The sequence below is a fragment of the Myxine glutinosa genome, chromosome 13 (assembly GCF_964187855.1).
Source record: "Myxine glutinosa chromosome 13, kmMyxGlut1.1, whole genome shotgun sequence".
Lineage (NCBI taxonomy): Eukaryota > Metazoa > Chordata > Myxini > Myxiniformes > Myxinidae > Myxine > Myxine glutinosa.
In genome coordinates this window covers 61,654,248-61,674,423 of record NC_136273.1, presented here as the reverse complement: position 1 = coordinate 61,674,423, position 20,176 = coordinate 61,654,248, and the positions used below count along the sequence as shown (strand labels likewise).

General features: G+C 45.2%; 2 protein-coding genes across 2 annotated transcripts in view; both read right to left on the bottom strand.

Annotated features, from left to right (window-relative positions):
* Positions 1-3,916, bottom strand: part of LOC137438985 (cysteinyl leukotriene receptor 1) — a 45,668-nt gene extending 41,752 nt beyond the window's left edge. Inside the window, exon 1 of the mRNA XM_068134514.2 lies at positions 3,837-3,916. The gene's annotated coding sequence lies outside the window, so the exon portion shown is untranslated. The remainder of the gene's footprint in view (positions 1-3,836) is intronic.
* A 7,940-nt stretch (positions 3,917-11,856) lies between these two features.
* LOC137438981 (uncharacterized) lies at positions 11,857-14,322 on the bottom strand. The gene is made up of 2 exons (XM_068134505.2): positions 13,045-14,322; positions 11,857-12,610 (listed from the first exon to the last, which is right to left on the bottom strand). Exons 1-2 carry the CDS (start codon positions 13,820-13,822, stop codon positions 12,249-12,251), a joined length of 1,140 nt encoding a protein of 379 aa, XP_067990606.2. The 5' UTR covers positions 13,823-14,322; the 3' UTR covers positions 11,857-12,248.
* Between the last annotated feature and the right edge of the window lie 5,854 nt (positions 14,323-20,176).

Below are 20,176 nucleotides of genomic sequence, written 5' to 3'. Positions count from 1 at the left end.
CCCCATCAAGGTCATATGTGCACCAATCTCCTCTCTAAGTTCATCCATTCTCCATCTATCCACCCTCTTCACTCCCACAATCCTCCTGACCCAGTTGTTCTCGCCAACCTGCAGCCTCTGTTTTTGTCTCTCTGTCAGTGTCACTGTCTCCACATCGGAAAGGTAGGCCGGCGTTACACACGACATCAGAACCTTCTCTTTCAATCTCCTTGAAATATTTATGGCTGCCATTACACCTTCCAGCGTCCTCCAAGCATTCACACCCACGACCCACCTGAATCCTCCTCTGCCTCTGATTCACCATCCCCGGTCACTGTTCCCCCCAGATACTCAAACCCATTTCCTTATCTGATCTCCTTCCCCTCTAACCTGATATTCATTTATTTTCTCTGCTGCCTGGCCCACATCACCTCCATCTTCTCCAAGCTCATCTTAGCCCACGTTTCTCAAATTCCTCCTTCCACTCCCCCAGTACTTCCTGCATCTCCCACCCACTCTCCACCAAAACAGCCAGATCGTCCACATACAGCATTCGCCCCAGAATACCTTTCATGCTTACCTTCCTGCTTACCAGCTCCATCACCGTGATAAACAGGAATGGGCTACCGATGTTCACTTTGAACTTCTCTGACATCCCAGGACCAACCAAAACTCTTCCCTTCCTTCCCTTCCACCAACCTAACTTCTGCTCCCATCCATATCGGTGTCGCCACCTCCATATCTCTCCGGACAGTGTCGTAGGCCTTCTCCAGATCCACAAATCCCATAATGCCATTTCACCTTGCACCTCCAACCTCATCTCCACCAGCTGTCTCAGAGCGAATACATCCCATTCCTCATCATCGTCATCATCCTGAGCTTCAACTCCAGCCTGGGTCTGAAAGAGCTTGTTGAAGACTCAAGAGAACATCAATATGTTTTCTGCCAGTTCCAATTGCTCCGAAAAAGAAGAACAAGGTTAAACAGGCAAAGAGCACAAAGGAGTGGACGACGGTTCATTCATTTGGTGAGATTGCATGCTCACCAGTCAAGACGTGCGATAATCCAAAGCATTCCAAGTGCGGCCACAACTGTTTGACGAAATCCTCGACGCTCCGGATAGGTCATGGTGACCTCAAAGAACGACAAATAATCAGAGAACTCATTCCCGGAGATTATATGAAGTTGTTTGTTTTGAATCAAGGGTAACAATCGACTGGCTTGGTGTCCAATCGCTCCCTTTCATGTGTAAGCCTTCCAGCCCGCCAATCCCAGGCGTAATCAGCGTTCCTTTAATAGTCAGCACTTTAAATCATTCGGCGTTGTGACGTCACCGAGGATAGTTTAAGTATAATTCGCTCGATTGGCGGTAAATTACCTTGTGACCACATCAGGCAGTTCAAATGTATTTTTGTGCAATTTTCGTTACCGTGAATGTCAAATGGGATTGCATGTGGGGTATTCATAAGTTTATTCTTTACATTATCTCAACCCATAATAGCGCAATCTACCAAATTAATTTACACCTATAATTAGAATTAAAATAGATCCACATCTAATTACACTTGCAATACTTAACTACCTCCTGGTTACACTAAATGCTGTAACCTCCCTCGAGGTTAAACTTCTCGAGATCCAGGTTAACCGTAAACCTCCACTCTTTGATACCATCTGGGGAACCGTCTGCCTTGGGATGTTCATTCCAGATCTTCCCTCCAGGTTATGCACGACCATCTCATGATGTCCCCCATCCCGCTCCCCACAATGACCCTTCCTATATCCAACCATATCTCTTGCACATTGCAGTGTCTGTTTGTGTCTGTCTCTGTCTCTCCTGTTCCTTCATGGGACAGTCCCGTGCTCAGCAAGATACGGGGTTTTGTAATCACAACTGTGTGTGTGTGTGTGTGTGTATGTGTGTGTGTGTGTGTGTGTGTGTGTGTGTGTGTGTGTGTGTGTATGTGTGTGTGTCCGAGCCGTAAATTTTTTACCATTTGAGTTTTGTCACCAAATTTTCACGAAAACTTTATTATGATAATACAGAGAAGGCAAATTAATCATTTTGGCAAAAGGGCAAAAGGTCAAAGGTCAGCATCACATAAAATCATCAATTTTCATCCAATAGACCTGAAATTTAAATTTACCATTTCAGTTTTGTCATCAAATTTTCAACATAGCTATATTATGACAACTAGTGTGACTCGGCACACTCCGCGTGCCTCACCACACGTCGTTTCAGAGAGATAGGCGTCTTTGACCATGTCTGCTTTCCCAGGGAGTGAGGGATGGCGGGAATGGTGGGTGGGCGTTAGTGGTAGTGATGGTGGATTGGGGATCGTGGGGGAAAGTGGGGTAATGATGGAGGGGGGGGGGGGGGGGGTGCGGTGGATGGTGATGGGGAAATGGTGGAGGAGAACGGCCAAAATTGGGTCTTCAGGGACGTTTGTATCTTCAGGGTATTTTGGTCTTTGGGGTCTTTTGGGTCTTCAGGGTCTTTTAGGCCTTTGGGGTATTTTGGTTCTTCGGAGTCTTTGAGGGTCTTTTGGATCTTCGGGATGTTTTGGGTCTCAGGGTATTTTGGGTGTTCAAGGTTCTTTGGGGTATTTTGGGTCTTCAGGGTATTCAAGGGTATTCAGGGTATTTTGGGTCTTTAAGGTTTTTTTTTGGTATTTGTGGTAGTTTGGGCCTTTGGGTCTTTAAAGGTCTCCGAGGTCTTCAGTGACTTTTGGGTCTTCAGGGCGTTTTGGGTCTTCAGGGCGTTTGGGTCTTCAGGGTGTTTTGGGTCTTCAGGGTCTTTGGGGTCTTCAGGGTCATTGGGGTCTTCAGGGTCTTTGGGGTGTTTTGGTTCTTTAGGGTGTTTTGGTTCTTCTGGGCCATTTGGGTCTTCAGGGTCTTTTGTATCCTCTGGGCCTTTAATTATTTTTTTGGGTCTTTGTGGGTGTTTTGAGTCTTCGCAGTTTTTGGGGTATTTTGAGTCTTCAGGGGCTTTTGGGTTTTAAGGGTCTTCTGATTCCTCTGAGTATTTAAGGATATTTGGGGTATTTTGGGTCTTCGGGGTATTTTGGGTCATCAGGGTATTTTGGGTCCTTTAAGGGTATTTTGGGTATTCAGGGTCTTTAAGGGTCTTTTGGGTCTTCTTGGTATTTTGGGTCTTCAGGAATCTTGGTGGTCTTAAGAGGACTTAAAGGGTCGTCAAAGTTCTGAGGGGTTTCAGCAGTCTAAAGGGTCAAAAGTTATATTCCAACAGTACGTAATTAAGAGTTCACGGAGTGTTGTGGGTGGTAATTTTATTTGAAGAAGAAGAAGACGTTTTGGTCACAAATAAACATACAAACAAACATCAACATATACGTTTGCTCTATTATAATAAGATATGGAGAAGGCAAATGAATAATTTTGGCAAAAGGTCAAAAGGTCACAGGTCAGCGTCACATAAAATCATCAATTTTCATTCAATTGGCCTGAAATTTAAATTTACCATTTGAGTTTTGTCATCAAATTTTCAATAAAGCTTTATTATGATAATATGGAGAAGGCAATTTAATAATTTGGTCAAAATGTCAAAGGTCAGCATCATAAAATCGTCAATTTTCATCCGATTGACCAGAAATTTAAATAATTTGCATATTGGGTCACTGAATTGGTTCACCAATAAAAAGGTAGAAGCTGATTGATTTTTTTTTTATATCTAAAGCTCAAAGGTAAAGGCTACATAAGAACATCAATTTTTATTTTGTATTTTCTTTTTAACTGTTTTCGTTATATTGAGCATACGGAGGACGAAGACTTCTGAATACAAACGGATTTGCATTTTGCATCAGACCCGCTTTGCATTTTCAGATGCTTTCTGGTTATACCTTGTAATCCATCGGTTAAGGTGGCCGACTTAAGATCTCGGGGTCTTGGGTGCACTCGTGCCTTTGAATCAACATCATGTCGGTTGACTCAGCCTGTCAGCTGGTACAAAATGAGTCCCCGCTTACTGGTAACGGGGGCACTGCATCAGCGGCACAGCTACAGGCTGCGAACGAAACAGCAACAATATTACACATTGTTTGGTGTGTCTATTGCCCACCTGTAGTTCGCTGACAATTTACCCTCCATTACCTCGCTCGTCCATGAGCCTCAATCTTGTACAGGCAAAAATAATCTTACTATAATTCACCCCAATGTCCGTTCGTCTGCCTGTCTGTTCGAAGGTACCGTAAAAACTGCTGAACCGATCGCAACGATATTTTGGGTGGATAATCCTGGGATCTCCAGGAGTAAAATAGGCTATTTAGTTTTCCCAATTTCAGCTTTGGTCTCCAGAATTCTCAGGTTTGGACTCCCGCATAACATTCGCGTTCACATAACGTTCATTGTTCTCATTGTGACGATGTTGTTTTCCTGGGTGCCGCACAAATGGCTGCACCGATCGCTGCACAGCTGCACCGATCGAACTCAGTGACCTCGGACAAAGACCTTTTATACGGACACGGGTTGAATCCCTGCTTGAGAGAATTCTAACCCATTTCAACTGAAGGAAACACGTATCGGGAGTACATACGACATAGCGATTGTGAACACGATTAGTTGAATCTCCACATGAGAGAATTCCACATAGCTATTTGGGCGGTGAATATGCTAACAGATCGCTGTCTCCATCGATCTTGCCAATGCCGTAACAGCTATCGGCTCAAAGTCCTTTTAACTGTTGATTTGGAAGTTTTTACAATGAAGGAAACACGTATCGGGAGTACATACGACATCGGGAGGACTAACTGCACGCGTCTTCAGTATCAAGCTTAAATCTGTCATGGCGGATCTGAAGAGCAGAATGCTTGGAGAAGTGGTGGGCTACTTCGGCATGAAGGAGGATCAGAAACGTGGACTCCCACACTGCCACATCCTGCTGAAACTTGCTCCCGCATGACGTTATTTTCCCGGGTGCCGCACAAACGGCTGCACCGATCGAGATTTAACGGATGTTTATATGAATCGTTTAAAAGAAAAAAAGCCTTCAATTTCTGATATTTAGCCTTTTCATTTGGGCCTCACAATTGAAGCACCGCCCGTAGGGCGGTTCCCGTTGCTAGTAATAATAATTACTCCAACCAAAATATTAGCAAGGTCTACATAGTCCTTGTCTTGGTCAACAGATCTACTCCTTGTAAAAGATACAATGGAACATGTGAAACCCTCCTAATCGGGTTAACGTCCTTGCACCAGATCGGGGAGGTCTTCCACGACATGAAATGGAAGTTAGTGCCCAGGTATCCAAGTACCATGGATAGGTAGCCATGACATGCTGAGTATTCGTAGGCTAGGTATCCAAGTACCATGGATCGGTAGCCATGGCATGCTGAGTATTAGTAGGCTAGGTATCCAAGTACCATAGATCGGTAGCCATAGCATGCTGAGTATTAGTAGGCTAGGTATCCAAGTACCATGGATCGGTAGCCATGGCATGCTGAGTATTAGTAGGCTAGGTATCCAAGTACCATAGATCGGTAGCCATAGCATGCTGAGTATTAGTAGGCTAGGTATCCAAGTACCATGGATCGGTAGCCATAGCATGCTGAGTATTAGTAGGCTAGGTATCCAAGTACCATGGATCGGTAGCCATGGCAAGCTGAGTATTAGTAGGCTAGGTATCCAAGTACCATGGATCGGTAGCCATGGCAAGCTGAGTATTCGTAGGCTAGGTATCCAAGTACCATGGATCGGTAGCCATAGCATGCTGAGTATTCGTAGGCTAGGTATCCAAGTACCATGGATCCGTAGCCATGGCAAGCTGAGTATTCGTAGGCTAGGTATCCAAGTATCATGGATCGGTAGCCATGGCAAGCTGAGTATTCGTAGGCTAGGTATCCAAGTACCATGGATCGGTAGCCATGGCATGCTGAGTATTAGTAGGCTTGGTATCCAAGTACCATGGATCGGTAGCCATGGCAAGCTGAGTATTCGTAGGCTAGGTATCCAAGTACCATGGATCGGTAGCCATGGCATGCTGAGTATTAGTAGGCTTGGTATCCAAGTACCATGGATCGGTAGCCATGGCATGCTGAGTATTAGTAGGCTTGGTATCCAAGTACCATGGATCGGTAGCCATGGCATGCTGAGTATTAGTAGGCTACATCATCCTCTCCAGATGAAAAAGAGAGGGAAACTGGGTAATCCGGATTATCTTTTAATCCGCATTCCCTAATACGTGGATGAAGCTAGATTACCTGTTACAAGTATTAATCCGAGTTCAAGGTGCTGCGGCGGAGTGTTAGCTCCATCATCCCTCCATCAGCATCCTCGCTCTGAATGCAAATCCACTTACCTTTGACATCATCACAAATTTCATTACCTTTGCATCGCTTCAGGAGATTGATTCTATCCGGATTACAAGACAATTATTGTCACGTTCGAAATTCACTCGAACATTGGACTCTCACACAGCACGTCTTGCACTCTCGTTTCACTTTTACACCTGCGGTTGGTAAAATCGATCTTTTCGAGCGGCAGATTGCTCGCAGCGTGACGTCACGAGCAGGTGCTCCGCTGAGATCCGCGCGTTGTTCGACGGGTGGCGCAGACACTTCTCGTTTCACAGGTGAGACACTCGTTCTTAACGTCGAAAGCAGGTAGCAGAAGGTGCAAGAAAAGGACCTCAGGCTGTTCGAAAATGGTTTCCCAAGTTTCCTCGCATTCCGACGCTTATCAGAAAAAGCCACCGCGGGGCTGGAGACATGGACAGCACTGGACAACGCTGGAGACTCTTGCTGAGGACCACAAACTTGTACTGCAATGTCAGCAGTTTCTGTCCGCAAAAAGGATTCCGGGTCCTCGACTGTCATGTGCTTCTTCATTTTATGTTGTCGTGTTTAAAATAAATGTGTGCTGGACTCGAATCGTTTTCCTTACTAATGATACCTGTGTCGCCAAAGGTGAATGGAGGTTATGTTTTCACCCCTGCTTGTTTGTTTGTTTGTGAACAAAATATCTCAAAAAGTTGTGGACGGATTTGGACGAAATTTGGCAGAATTGTTTCTGACTGTCACAAGGACGAGTAGGCCTATGTCACAATTGTCACATTGACGTGTCACATGGAAGAGTATGTGACAAGGACGAAATGATTCGATTTTGGTGAAGATCCGGATTCCAATCCGGCTAGTATAATTTTTAAAGTGATTCTTCACCATTGGAAGATCGGGCCAAAAACGATACATAGCAGGATATCTCAAAGAGTTGTGGACGGATTTGGACGAAACTTGGCGGACCGGTTGGGTGTCTGACGAGGACGATTCGATTCGATTTTGGTGAAGATCTGAATGTGGATTCGGATATGAGAATTATTTAATTTGTAAAGTGATTCTTCACCATTGGGAGATAGGGCCAAAAACTATACATTGCGGGATATCTCAAAAAGTTATGGATGGATTTGGACGAAACTCGGTGGAGATGTTGTGCGTGTGACGAGGAAGAATCAATTCGATTTTGGTGAAGATCTGAATATGGATTTGGATATGAGAATTATTTAATTAATAAGTGAATCTTCACCATTGAGTGATATGACCACGCAGGCGGAGGTATGCTCTCTATTGAGTCCCGTTCTAGTTTCAGGCTGTCATGTGAGTGTTATTTTCTTTGGTAACACACGTAATCAAAAATAAATAACATGTTACGTCATTTTCCCCTTTGTAACGGTAGAGGGCGCTTTGTGACGCTAGTGACGAACTCCACAAGCTTTAACCCTCCCCCAAACAATTTTAGTAATTTTTAAAACAACAACAACAACCATGGTGCTCCACGTGTGACCTCACTCGAATTTGAACATACCTGTACGAGGTATTGACGTGGAATCGCACGACGATGGATTGTCGGGATGTTCGATACACTTACACAGGAGACTCAGGAGATGGAGCAAAGCAAATGAATCGTTTCTATTGGAGGAGCAAAGGGAAAACGAACCAATAAACTCCAATCTGCTTATAGTCCAGGAGCCAAATCTACTCAAAATGGTTTCGTGCAACACCCACTACACACTACACAGTGGCTTTGTCACTTCCAGGTGATTGGGGAACATCTTTAGAACAAATCCAGCCCTGATGTACAGTTGAATTGTGGCAGCAACAATGAATGGCAGCCACTTTTCTATGAGGGGTGGGGGGGGGGGGCGGTGGTGTCCGAGACGTAAATCTGAGATTTTGACGGATTTCATTTATTTATTTTTTCTCTTAGCCCCGACAGGCAAGATACATCCAATTTTGTTGTGAAAGTTTCATTCATGAGTACGAGACGTCTACGTAGTGTGTTCAAAAAGTATCCGACCTTTATTTTTCGTACGTAAAAAAAAAGAAGCTAGGGAGGCGTTGATTGGTGCACGTATGTAGGCGATCCTAATGCGCACGCGTGAATTTTTTCACACCTGCAGAAGCTGTCATTCGACGGAAGACCGCCGATGAGTGAGGAAATGTAAGTGAGCGCCGTCGGATTTTCGTTTTTGACAAAATGACGGAAAAACTTGAACAACGCTACTGCATCAAATTTTGTGTTTCATCAAACTTGCATCAAAACTGCAACTTGGTTTCTGGGTCGTACCCATAAACCCAGGACTCATCGCCAGTGATCACTGTGTTGAGGAAGCTGGGATCGCTGTTCACAGTCTCCAGCATGTCCTGTGCGATCTCCAAACGGAGTTGCTTCAGCTCAATCGTTAGCAGCTTTGGTACGAACTTCGCTGAGATTCTCCTGAAGCCCAAATCCTCCTTCATAATGGAATGAACGGTGTTGAATCTTGCGGATCGTTTCCACTTGGGAATCGCCAAGCTTTACACAAAATTTGATGCAGTAGCGTTGTTCAAGTTTTCCGTCATTTTGTCAAAAACGAAAATCCGACGGCGCTCACTTACATGTCCTCACTCATCGGCGGTCTGCCGTCGAATGACAGCTTCTGCAGGTATGAAAAAATTCACGCGTGTGCATTAGGATCGCCTACATACGTGCACCAATCAACGCCTCCCTAGCTTCTTTTTTTTTACGCACGAAAAATAAAGGTCGGATACTTTTTGAACACAGTGTATATGTGTATGTTATAAAATAGTTTTATATTTCGCATGTCATAGCTGTTCATATAATTATGCAAAAATAATATCGCCTAATTCGAGGAATTCCCGAAATTTACAAATATTTTGCTATCAAAACATTTTACGCAGTTGTCTATGCGTTGAAATAGTATTGATGTGATGAAATATCATATTATTGTTGTAACACGAAACTGCACTTTGTATTTTGCAGTTGTCTGAATAAGAAGCAAGGAACATAACAAGCTAAGCATGGCGAGCGAGAGTAGTGCAGAGGAATCTTTCCCACTTCTACCACAAAAACGCATGAAACTAATCGATTTGAAAAAATGCATCATCTGCCAAACAAGCACAGCTTCAGATTTTAGGAAAGCAGGTGATGAAGGAATTGCAAAGTTTGTATCAGCTGCAAAATTCCTTACGTGATGAAACCTACCAACGTCTCGAGACTTCTATTGAAACGTTTCACACTATGGAAACTGTTTGGTATCGTGCATGTTACCAGTCGTACACAAGCTCACACAATCTTAAGTATGTCCATGGAAAGCCAGCAGAGGATTGCTGTTTGAAGGACGTTGACGAAAGTACAACCCGGCTGAGAAGTTCAGCACCTGCGGTGGACTGGTCGTTGTGTCTTCTGTCAACGCAAGTACCATGGAAAGAGCAAGGTACTGTTCAATATTACAACGTTTGATGCGTGTACCGCAATACAGCAATCAGCATATGTAAAGGGAGACGACGACATGCTTACCAAGATTGGTGGCATTGACCTGATAGCTGCTGGGGCTAAATACCACAACCCATGTAAAGCTCAGTATACAAGCAAAGCGAACCTCAAGTACCATGCATACAAGGAAGAGAAGCGCACAGAAGATATCTATTCAGATGCCTTTACTAAGCTCATGTCCTCGGTTGAAGTAGGCATCCAGCGAGGAAAGGCTTATGAGCTCACCAGCCTTCTTGCAAAGTACAAGACTATTCTGACAGGTATGGATGTTAAAACAGCAGATAGCTATACCAGCCAGAGACTCAAGCTAAGGCTCCAGAATCACTTCAAGGACAGTGTGGTTTTTCATCAACAGCAGGATCGAAGCAAATCCCAATTGGTATACTCCAGCAAGATCTCACTATGTGAAGTTATCAATGCCGCTCATTTGAAAGAGAGACAAACTGCAACTACTGATACAGCATACGTTACCCATGACGATGCAGACGCTGGGCCGATGAGCACCAGTTACCATGCTGCTCAGATCATCAGGACCGATTTGAAGGACTGTGCAGGCATCCAAATTCGCCCATTGAGTCTTCATGATCTAAATTGAGGAGGTCCAAGGACATGCTACCAGAAAGTCTGTATAACTTCCTGCGCTGTGTCATCTGCAAGGAATCAGCTCCACCACCATACACTGAGGATAACCCGAATGCAGCAGATGAACGTCATGTTATAATGCTTGGCCAAGATATTGTACACAGCGCTTTACATAGCAGAGTAAAAACACCCAAGCATGTAAGTCTCGCCATGTCAGTACGCCACCTGACTGGTTCGAAACAAGTCATCAACATACTCAACCGCATGGGCGTTCATCTTATGAAGAAGTTGAAGCAGTCGATACCAGCCTAGCTATGGAAGTTGATGCCAAGTCCAATCTTCTAGATGTTGTCACCCCATCAAACATCTGGCCAGGTGTGTTCATACAAGCAGCTGCTGACAACAATGATATAAATGAAGAAACGTTAGATGGTCAGCACACAACCCATGCCACAACTCTTGTGTTGTATCAGCAAGGACAGTTTGGTCCACAACCACAGAGGAAGTCATATGCAGACCACTCAGGAAAACGACGCACATTAGATAACCCAGCAGCATGCCAAGCCATGCTGGAATGCAGTACCTATGGGAAAAAACCAGCAGTCACACCATTTCTTAATGCAGTCAAACAAGAGTGGTACACCAGTGGAAGTTACCTGGATGACAATGCTAGCAAAATGGATCTGGCATGGACATTGGTGCGTATGCTTCCGACCAAGCTGTTCGAAGTTGAGCTCAGTCCCATGGACGCTGATCAACAGATAGTTCCAGGCTGGAGTGGGTTCAACACCATGGTATCTTGTGTGTCACCATCCATCACTGAAGTTGGTTACTGCCCCATGATCAATGGTTCATCCACCGAACCTAGTACCGTGTACACTGTGATGAAACAGGTACAGAAGATGATGTCCAGTCTGGGCCAAGAGTACAGTGTCATAACGTTCGACTTGGCAATCCACATGAAAGCTAAAGAAATACAGTGGCGACACCCCGATGAGTTTGATGACACAGTCATCAGAATGGGCGCGTTTCATGTCGCACTCAACTACCTTGCGGTGATTGGGAAGTTGTTTGAGGATTCGGGACTGGCAGACCTTGTTGAATCAGGCACCTATGGAAGTAACACGGCAGCAAACCTACTTAAGGGGAAATCTTACAACCGTTTTACAACGGTTACAACCGTGTTTTGGGTATAATACAAGGTATAATAATAATTTTAAAATTTTTTTAAATCATACTTGAACAGCATAACGAAAATCCCCTCATACTAGACACAGGGCCATAGGGTGGATATCTATTATTTTTTTTGATTTCATGACCTGAACCTAGGGATTTGGCAAGATGGGTGTGGGATGAAGCCTTATGACCTCCAAAACATCTTGTTTTTTTTCACAAGCGATATCGTGGTACGTTACCGAGAACCGCTGCCCCAAAACACCAGTATACACCAATTGTATGTTACATTTGAAAATACCCATTTACACAGTAAAAAAACAACACAAACTATATGATGTCATGTTCACATTGGTCTTGGCAGCAATATTTATTAATTCAGACCCCCAAAAGTAGTAAAAATGTTGTTTTAACGACTTGGTAAAATAACATGCTGTTGATGCATTTATCAGAAAGTCATGTTTTTGGACCTTAAAACCTGCATAATTTTAAATTTTTGTACAATATTTGTGATTGGTGTTGCTACTACGATCCATGGTGGTTTACCAATGCTATTTTGAAACTGTTAATAGGTCCAATAAGTGTGTAAGGGGTGATATTTTAACCCATCAAAGACAATTACGCGGCGTACAAGCGAACCAGTGCGCATTAACGTCATGATAAACTCGAGATGGGCTGAACTATAGCCACAATTTGTCTCTTCGGCTTGGTCATGTTGAAACTTGTCCAAAACATCATACAAGTAGTGCAGTTATTTCATCCTCTTCAGCATCAGAGTCTTCCTCATCTTCAGATCTGGAGTCTTTATCATCATTCTTATCATCAAAGTCAACATGGCCAGTTATGTTTGAGCAGTCGTTCCTGCCGCACTTGCACAAATCTGTGCACGGAATGTTATTCTGTAGGCAAGTGCATGTAGTTTCGTTGCTGCATCGTGTCTTCTTGCAGCTTCCAGTGCAGTTAGCAAGCTCCATCACGCTGTCTGGTGCAGGTGGAAGTGTCATCCAGTCTATGGCAAGTTCCTCTTCCATCATCCATCCATAGCCATCAGGGTCGGGAATGTCAGGGATGGGCTGCAGGCTCCTCTTGTAAATTCCTGAAATATTGAAGTGATCAATAACATTAAGAATGGAGATATACATATTTCCAAAACAACATCAGAGGTATATCATTAACACTAATAACAGAACAATCATATTATTGGGAAATTCTGCGTAGAGAAACATGCGAAATCCAAAACATCCTGCTCTGACTGAGTGTGGAGCAAAAAAATCTCTGGATCATCTACATGTCATGTTATCTTAACCACTCGACTGTATCGATAGTTACTTCAATTACTCTTTCAAATAGACCTGTTAATTTTGAACATTTACAAAGCATTGTTGTGACATTCAATATTTTGTTTTCAATTCAATAAACTTTCCAAATAATCATCTTCATTAACACATGCTGCACCATATACTAGTACTCCTGTCCAAACATAAATTACAGGTGACGTTCAATATTCAAAGAAACAACCAATTAACTTACCAGCTTGGTAATTGGCTCTCTTGATGTGCTGTCTCAGGGCATCTTGGTTGGGAGGCATTGTGATCTCAGACGTTCTAGCAAGACGAAACATGTTGTACCTGGCCTCATTCACAGTAGTGATATTGTGCTGTCCATATAACTTGCAGACAAATGTCTCCAGTGCTTCCATCATGTCTGGATGTATGTCAAACCGTTCTCCAAGGTCCTTCAAGGCACCGCACAGCTCTGGATTCTTTAGTATGATGTTTAAGGCCTTCTTTTTGCCTTTGCCATAGAAGGCGCTTACACTATCACAGCCAGTAAAACAGTGTAGGCCTATCAAAGCTTGGCTGACATCATCCCCAATGCTATCGTAGATTGCTTTCAAGTCAATTGTCCTAAGGTTGACTCCCTTTCCTGTGTGGAAATATAGATGTGCAGAGATTTGGGGTACTAAGGCTATGCCGATTATGAACACATCTGTATCCGGACTAACGATGATGACGTCATTGCTTGTGTGTGCTGCATGCGTGGCATGGAGGAACATCCGTGTGTCCGCCTCTTCATGCGTCGAATTTAGTGATGGCTCTTCTTTCACTTCAACTACCTGATCTGGAGTGCTGCTTCCTGTGAAGATATGGCATTTGGTTCCATGTGCCAAGAACACTGTAATTCCTCTGAGGTATGCTGTCTTGACCTTACTCCACGTCTCAAACAAGTATTCGATTAGTGACTCCTTGTTGCCACCGTTGGAGAGGAACTTCTTCCATTGTTGAGGAAGGGATTGTGGAGATGTCATGTCATGTTATCTACATGTCATGTAGATAAGGATGTGTCGACGTGTCGATGTAGATAAGGAATGTCGACGAGTCTGGCATTTCACTCAGGCCGACTGGGACGGTCTTCAAGCAGCCATCAATCGTCTGGATTGGTCTCCCATCTCCACTGCCTCTGACATCAATTCTTCCTGGGAATTCTTCCAAAGCAAACTGATCTCTCTCATGCACAGATTTATCCCATCTCGCCTTCAATTGTCTTACCCTTCCTCCCGTCCATGGTACACTGAATCTTGTGGTGAGGCAGTTGCCCTGAAACAACTTGCCTTTGCCTCTTGGAAGGCTAATCCAACTGAAGGAAATCTCAGTTCCTTCCACCAAGCTCGGAACAAGTGTGTGTCTACCCTCAGGAGTGCCAGGAAGCACTATCTCTCCTCACTCAAGAATGAACTCTCAAACCTGTCTCCTTCCTCCAAATCCTGGTGGCGTCTGGTCAAATCCGTTTCTGGCGTTTGTTCCCCCTCCATCCCCTCCCTTACCTCAAATGGACACACAGTTGACATCGCACGTGACAAAGCCGAATGCCTCAACTCTGTGTTCGCCTCGAAATCCTTAGTCCCAAACCCATCTCTCTCTGTTCCCACCTTTCCCAGTCGAACCCAACTGCTCCTGGACTCTGTGTCCTTCTATCCTGACAAGGTGGAGGAGTTTTTGTCAAACCTCGACTCTGATTCTGCAACTGGACCAGACGGCATCAGCCCACGGGTCCTAAAATCCTGCTCTGCCGCTCTATCTCACCCTCTCTCTGTTCTTTTCACCCTATCTTTTACTCAAGGTCATCTGCCAGCATCCTGGAAATCAGCTAACATTACCGCTTTACACAAAAAAGGTGCAAAAACAGATCCTTGCAACTACAGACCAATCAGCCTGCTCCCAATTATCAGCAAAGTCATGGAATCCATCATTGCTTCGGATATGAAATCTTTCCTCTTCTCCAATGGCTTGATCTCTGATCATCAATTTGGTTTCAGACCAGGTCACTCTACTCTGGACATGCTGCTTCTGCTGTCTCAACAATGGATGGAGGTCCTCAATGCCAAACAGGAAATCAGAGCTGTCTCCCTTGACATATCAAGGGCCTTTGATACGGTCTGGCACCCAGCTCTGCTCACCAAACTCTCCTCCTATGGTATCCATGGAAATCTCCATGCATGGCTTGCGGACTTCCTCTCTGGTCGTAGTCAACGTGTGGCCCTGAATGGATTTCTCTCATCTCCCCTTCCTGTTCAGGCTGGAGTTCCCCAAGGAAGTGTGCTGGGCCCTGTGCTTTTTCTGGTCTTTATCAATGATCTCTCTGACTCTCTGGAAAATCCTCTCTATCTCTTTGCTGATGACTCCACTCTCTGCCGCTCCATTCCTCTTCCCTCAGATCGGCAGTCTGCAGCCTCCTCACTCTCTGAAGACCTGGACAAAATCACAGACTGGTCAAACAAGTGGAACATGTCTTTCAATCCTGCCAAATCTCACTCTCTTACTATGTCTCTCCGAAAAGATCGACTGGACAACCCTCCCATCTACTTTCTCAACAATCCTCTCCAAGAAGTTCTGTCACTCAAGCTTTTGGGTCTCACTATCTGCCATGATCTTTCTTGGGAAAACCACATTTCCAAGCTGGCCTCCAAAGCCAGTCGCCGACTGGGCATCCTGCGTCGTGCGAAGTCCTTCCTCGGCACACCTGAGCTCCTCACCACATACAAGGCTTTCATCCGCAGCTCAATGGAATACTGTTCTCCCCTATGGGCTGGTGCTCCTGCCTCACACCTGGCTCGGCTTCACGCTGTTGAATCCAAAGCTTTCAAAATCATTGGAATCTCCCGCGATGAAGCTATCTCTGAGGGCCTTTCACTCACTCACCGCAGGCAGGTAGGTGGTCTTTCTGTCTTCTACCGACTCCTCTCCGGCCTTGCTCCCCCAGCTCTCTCTGTGCTCTGTCCCCCAAATATTCCTACAGGTCGCACAAGATCTGCCAGCAACCCTCTGATGGTTAAACTGCCGAAATCTCGGCTCTCTGCTCACCTTCACTCTTTCATTCCTCTTTTCTCCCGCCTGTGGAACAAACTCCCACACTCCCTTCAATCCCTCTCCTCCCTCCAGGTCTTTAAAACAGCTGTTCACCACCATCTCTTATCTTCCCCCATCCATAACCTTGATCTTTTCTACCCCCACTAATTCACCCCAGATCCACCTTGTTTGAAATTCCAACTTATTTCCTGGAAATCCTGGCAGTGTCCATATGTTTATACCTCTCCCACCCCCCCCCCCTTCACATGCCTCCCCCCCTTCACATGCCTCCCCCCCTTCACATGCCTCCCCCCCAAAGCCCTCTCCCTCCCACAGATCTCTCGATGTCTCCATGTCTCTCGGTCCCTGCTCTCAAATGTTGTGTTTGTGTCCTTCCCCCTCTCTCCCCATCTTGTCTACCGCTCCCGATGTTATTTGTTTTATGTGTCTGTTTGTCTTTCTGTGTGATTAATGTTCGCTCTTTCACGAGCCTCGATCTTGTATACAAAAAAAAAAAAAAAAAAAAAAAAAAGGGACTGGCCATATATTCGCATCACTTGAGACCCTCTGGCTGCTCTCTTCTCTCGCTCGGCGTTCTTAATCGATACCTTTCGATAAGTATCGGTTACGAAATGGATCTCACTGGACTTGTTGCCCTCTGCTCCCTTGACAAGGCGCTTCAGTATTTCGTGGGCCAGATTGAGAAATGTCCTTTCCCCGGTGAGTTTGTTGATATGCAATTTCTGTATCATTGCCATACCATCCATTACATACATGCCTCCTACTGGAATATCAACCACAGGTTTCTCTGCCTGACTTTCAAGTGCATGAAGTAGGTTGGCTTTGTTGGTCTTGACGAGGCAGCCTTGCACACTTGCCAAAGGAAGAGGTAGTGGGCCAAGAGAATAGGACATTAACTCTTGAAGATCAATTTTCCGGAACTGCCCGATGACAACAAGCCTTGCTAAGAGATTTCTGTCAGCCTTCAAAGACACATCCTTTCCACGAATTTTCTTTTTCACAGCCTTAGACATGTTGGTGAATGTCTTAAGTTTCAGTTTCTTCATTGAGCCAAACAGGTCGACTGTCTCCGTCTGAAGTCGTTCTTTACATAGGGTGGTGAACTCTGTTTCTCCTCTTTCATATGCTGTGTTTAGATCTTCCTGAACTTCTCTCGTAGCCACCACACCAGATGTAACATGAACCAAGTCCTCTCCATCATATTCAAATGGATTAATCATGCTGTTTGTCATCTCGATTATTTTGTCAACATCAGCTTTGTCACGTAGCATGCGACTTTGTAGTAGATCGTAGCGTGTTGAGCTGTGCTCTTCATATCTGGACTTCCCTGCCATAACCTCGCATTCCCGTGCAATTGACCCCCTCGCGTGGTGTGACCAAATCCATCGGTTAACTGTCCCCTTGCTGGTAGTGAAACCGGTCATGCCCCCCTTGGTCTTGGAATCCCTGTTTGCTGTCTGCTCAATGGTCTGGTCGCAGGCGATTTGGGCAAAAGCTTTGTCACTTCTCTGGGTAGCGAATTCACCCTCCATAAATTTCTGATGAATGGCGGGATGGGTCTGCTGAACATCTGACATTTCCAGCCAGTATACTGGAAGGTATCTGCTATAATTAATGTGATCATAGGCAAATATCCATGGAAGCATACATCGTATGCTGGCGAGGTGAACATCCCAGTTGGCTTCTCGTGTCCCTCTAATGAATAGCAAGAGAAGCTCCATTGTCTCAATGTATGAACTCCAGAAGCGAAATGTTGGTTTGGTGTCACTTGCTTCTAAGAATTTGTCAAAGGAGGTTCTGAAGTCTTTGAACTTGTCGCTGTTGAGAATGACATGGTAGTTTGGATGTGGGAAAGCTTCAGCTAAGTTTGACAAAAGTTCCTTCACTCTACCCGCCTCATGTTCTGGAATAGATTCAAAATATGTATCCAGGAGCATCTGCTGCATCGCGTCTGACATCAGCTTATGAGCTCGAACTGCCCTGTTGTAATGCTTGCCGCTGAACACTCCATTCACAGACCCCACTGCAACAATCTCTGACTCAACCAGGATGTCTTGGAGACCACCATCTCGAAATCTCTTTCCAATACAGCCAAGAAAGGACATTGCAGTGTGGAATGCCCCAAGTCGAATTACCAGTCTCTTCATGAACTGTGCATTCTTCCATCTAATGAGCTGTGCCTTGCAATAGATGGCTTGGTCAACGACAATGACGACTGCTTCCAACTGTAACTTGTCGGCGATCTGAACACTTCTCTGCAGTATTGTTAGTACCGTATTCATTTCAGTCGGAGTGGCATCAATGACAGGGAGATACCCTATCACGCTCTTTGGTGGAACTTCAACACAAGACAGTAGTTGGTTGAATCCTGTCCAAGATGGCAGAGTCCCGTCAATGTTGTACTTGGTGATGTGGTATGCTAGGTCTATCGTCTTAGGGTGCTGGAGTAATGGGAAGTACGTTGCTCGATCCAATGGAACGCTGGTTGCGAATGGAGCGGGTCCTTCTTTTTTCCCTCCATAATATATAATAATTCATTTTAATAATAATTCATTTATTTTGTATAGCGCTTTTCCAGAAGCCCAAAGGCGCTTTGACAGAGTGGCAAACATAATGCATAACAATACATGAAAACAACAATTGCAAAAAGACAAGAATCAATAGGGAAATATTTAAAGCAAAAGGAGGGAGAAGGAGAAGAGATAGTCAGGGGTTAAATGCTGTGGGTTGAATGTTGAATGCAGTGTTGAACAGGTGGGTCTTTAGTGATGTTTTGAATGTGGTGAGTGAGGAGGAGTCTCTGATGGTGTGAGGTAGTGAGTTCCAGAGGGTGGGAGCAGCGATGGAGAAGGCCCTGTCCCCCCAGGATCTGAATTTGGTCCGGATGGAGGGGGTCAGGAGGTTGGTACCAGCAGAGCGGAGGTTGCGGGTGGGAGTGTGTCTGGAGAGGAGGTCAGCCAGGTAGGATGGGGCCAGGTTATGGAGGGCTTTGTATGTCAAGAGGAGGATTTTGTACTGGATTCTCTGGGGGATGGGGAGCCAGTGAAGCTTGTAAAGGACGGGGGTGATGTGGTCACGGGTCCGGGAATGGGTGAGTAGACGGGCAGCGGAGTTCTGAATGTATTGGAGTTTATTGGTGATTTTTGAGGGTGAACCATAGAGGAGGCTATTGCAGTAGTCCAGACGGGAGGTGATGAAGGCGTGGATGAGGGTTTCTGCAGCCGTGGAGGAGAGGGATGAGCGGAGACGGGCAATGATTTTCAGGTGAAAGAAGGCTGACTTTGTGATCTGTTTAGTGTATTTGTCGAAGGAAAGGGTTTGGTCAAAGATGACGCCAAGATTCCGGATGTGAGGGGAGGTGGATACTGGGATACCGTCGATGTTGAGGGCAAAGTTATGGGTGGATTTTGTGAGCGTTTTTGGGCCAATGATGATTATTTCAGATTTATCACAGTTAAGCTTGAGGAAGTTGATTTGAAGCCAGGATTTTATTTCAGTGATGCAGTTTGTCAGGATAGAGTGGGTGTCGGTGGAGACGGACTTGGTGGAGATGAAAAGCTGGATGTCATCGGCGAAGCAGTGGAATTGGAGACCATGACGGCGGATTAAGTGACCGAGCGGGACAGGTAAAGGATGAAGAGGAGGGGGCCAAGAACTGAACCTTGGGGGACACCTTGGGGGAGGGGAGCAGTGGGGGATTTGCAGTTATTGATGGAGATGAACTGGCATCTGTCAGAGAGGTATGATTTAATCCAAGAGAGGGCAGTGCCGGTAACGTTAAAGGTGGATTCAAGTCGGGTGAGGAGGATAGTGTGATCGATGGTGTCAAAGGCAGCGCTGAGGTCGAGGAGGACGAGAATGTTGAGGTTGCCAGTGTCAGAGGAGAGGAGAAGGTCGTTGGTGATTTTGAGGAGAGCAGTTTCAGTACTGTGGTTGGACCGGAATCCGGATTGGAATGTTTCATACAGGTTATTGGCAGAGAGATGATGTTTGAGTTGAGTGGCTACAGCGCGTTCCAAAACTTTTGACAGAAAGGGTAGGTTGGAGATGGGTCTGAAGTTGTTTAGGGTGTCAGGGTTTAGACCAGGTTTTTTTAGAATGGGGGTAACAGCAGCAATTTTGAGGGAAGGTGGGACGATGCCTGTAGACAGGGAGGAGTTTATTGTTGCAATGATAAGTGGAGAGAGAGCAGGGAGGGAGGCTTTGACAAAGCTGGAGGGGATGGGGTCAAGAGTGCAGGTGGCAGTTTTCATTCCTATGAGGAGTTCAGAGAGGTCAGTAGGGGAGATTGGGGA

Bases quoted from the DNA above. Each gene is read 5' to 3' on its own strand.
- LOC137438981 (XM_068134505.2), bottom strand. From the start codon at position 13,822: ATGACATCTCCACAATCCCTTCCTCAACAATGGAAGAAGTTCCTCTCC. The intron at 12,611-13,044 runs GTAAGTTAATTG...TCAATATTTCAG, and splicing joins GAGAGCCAATTACCAAGCTG to GAATTTACAAGAGGAGCCTG.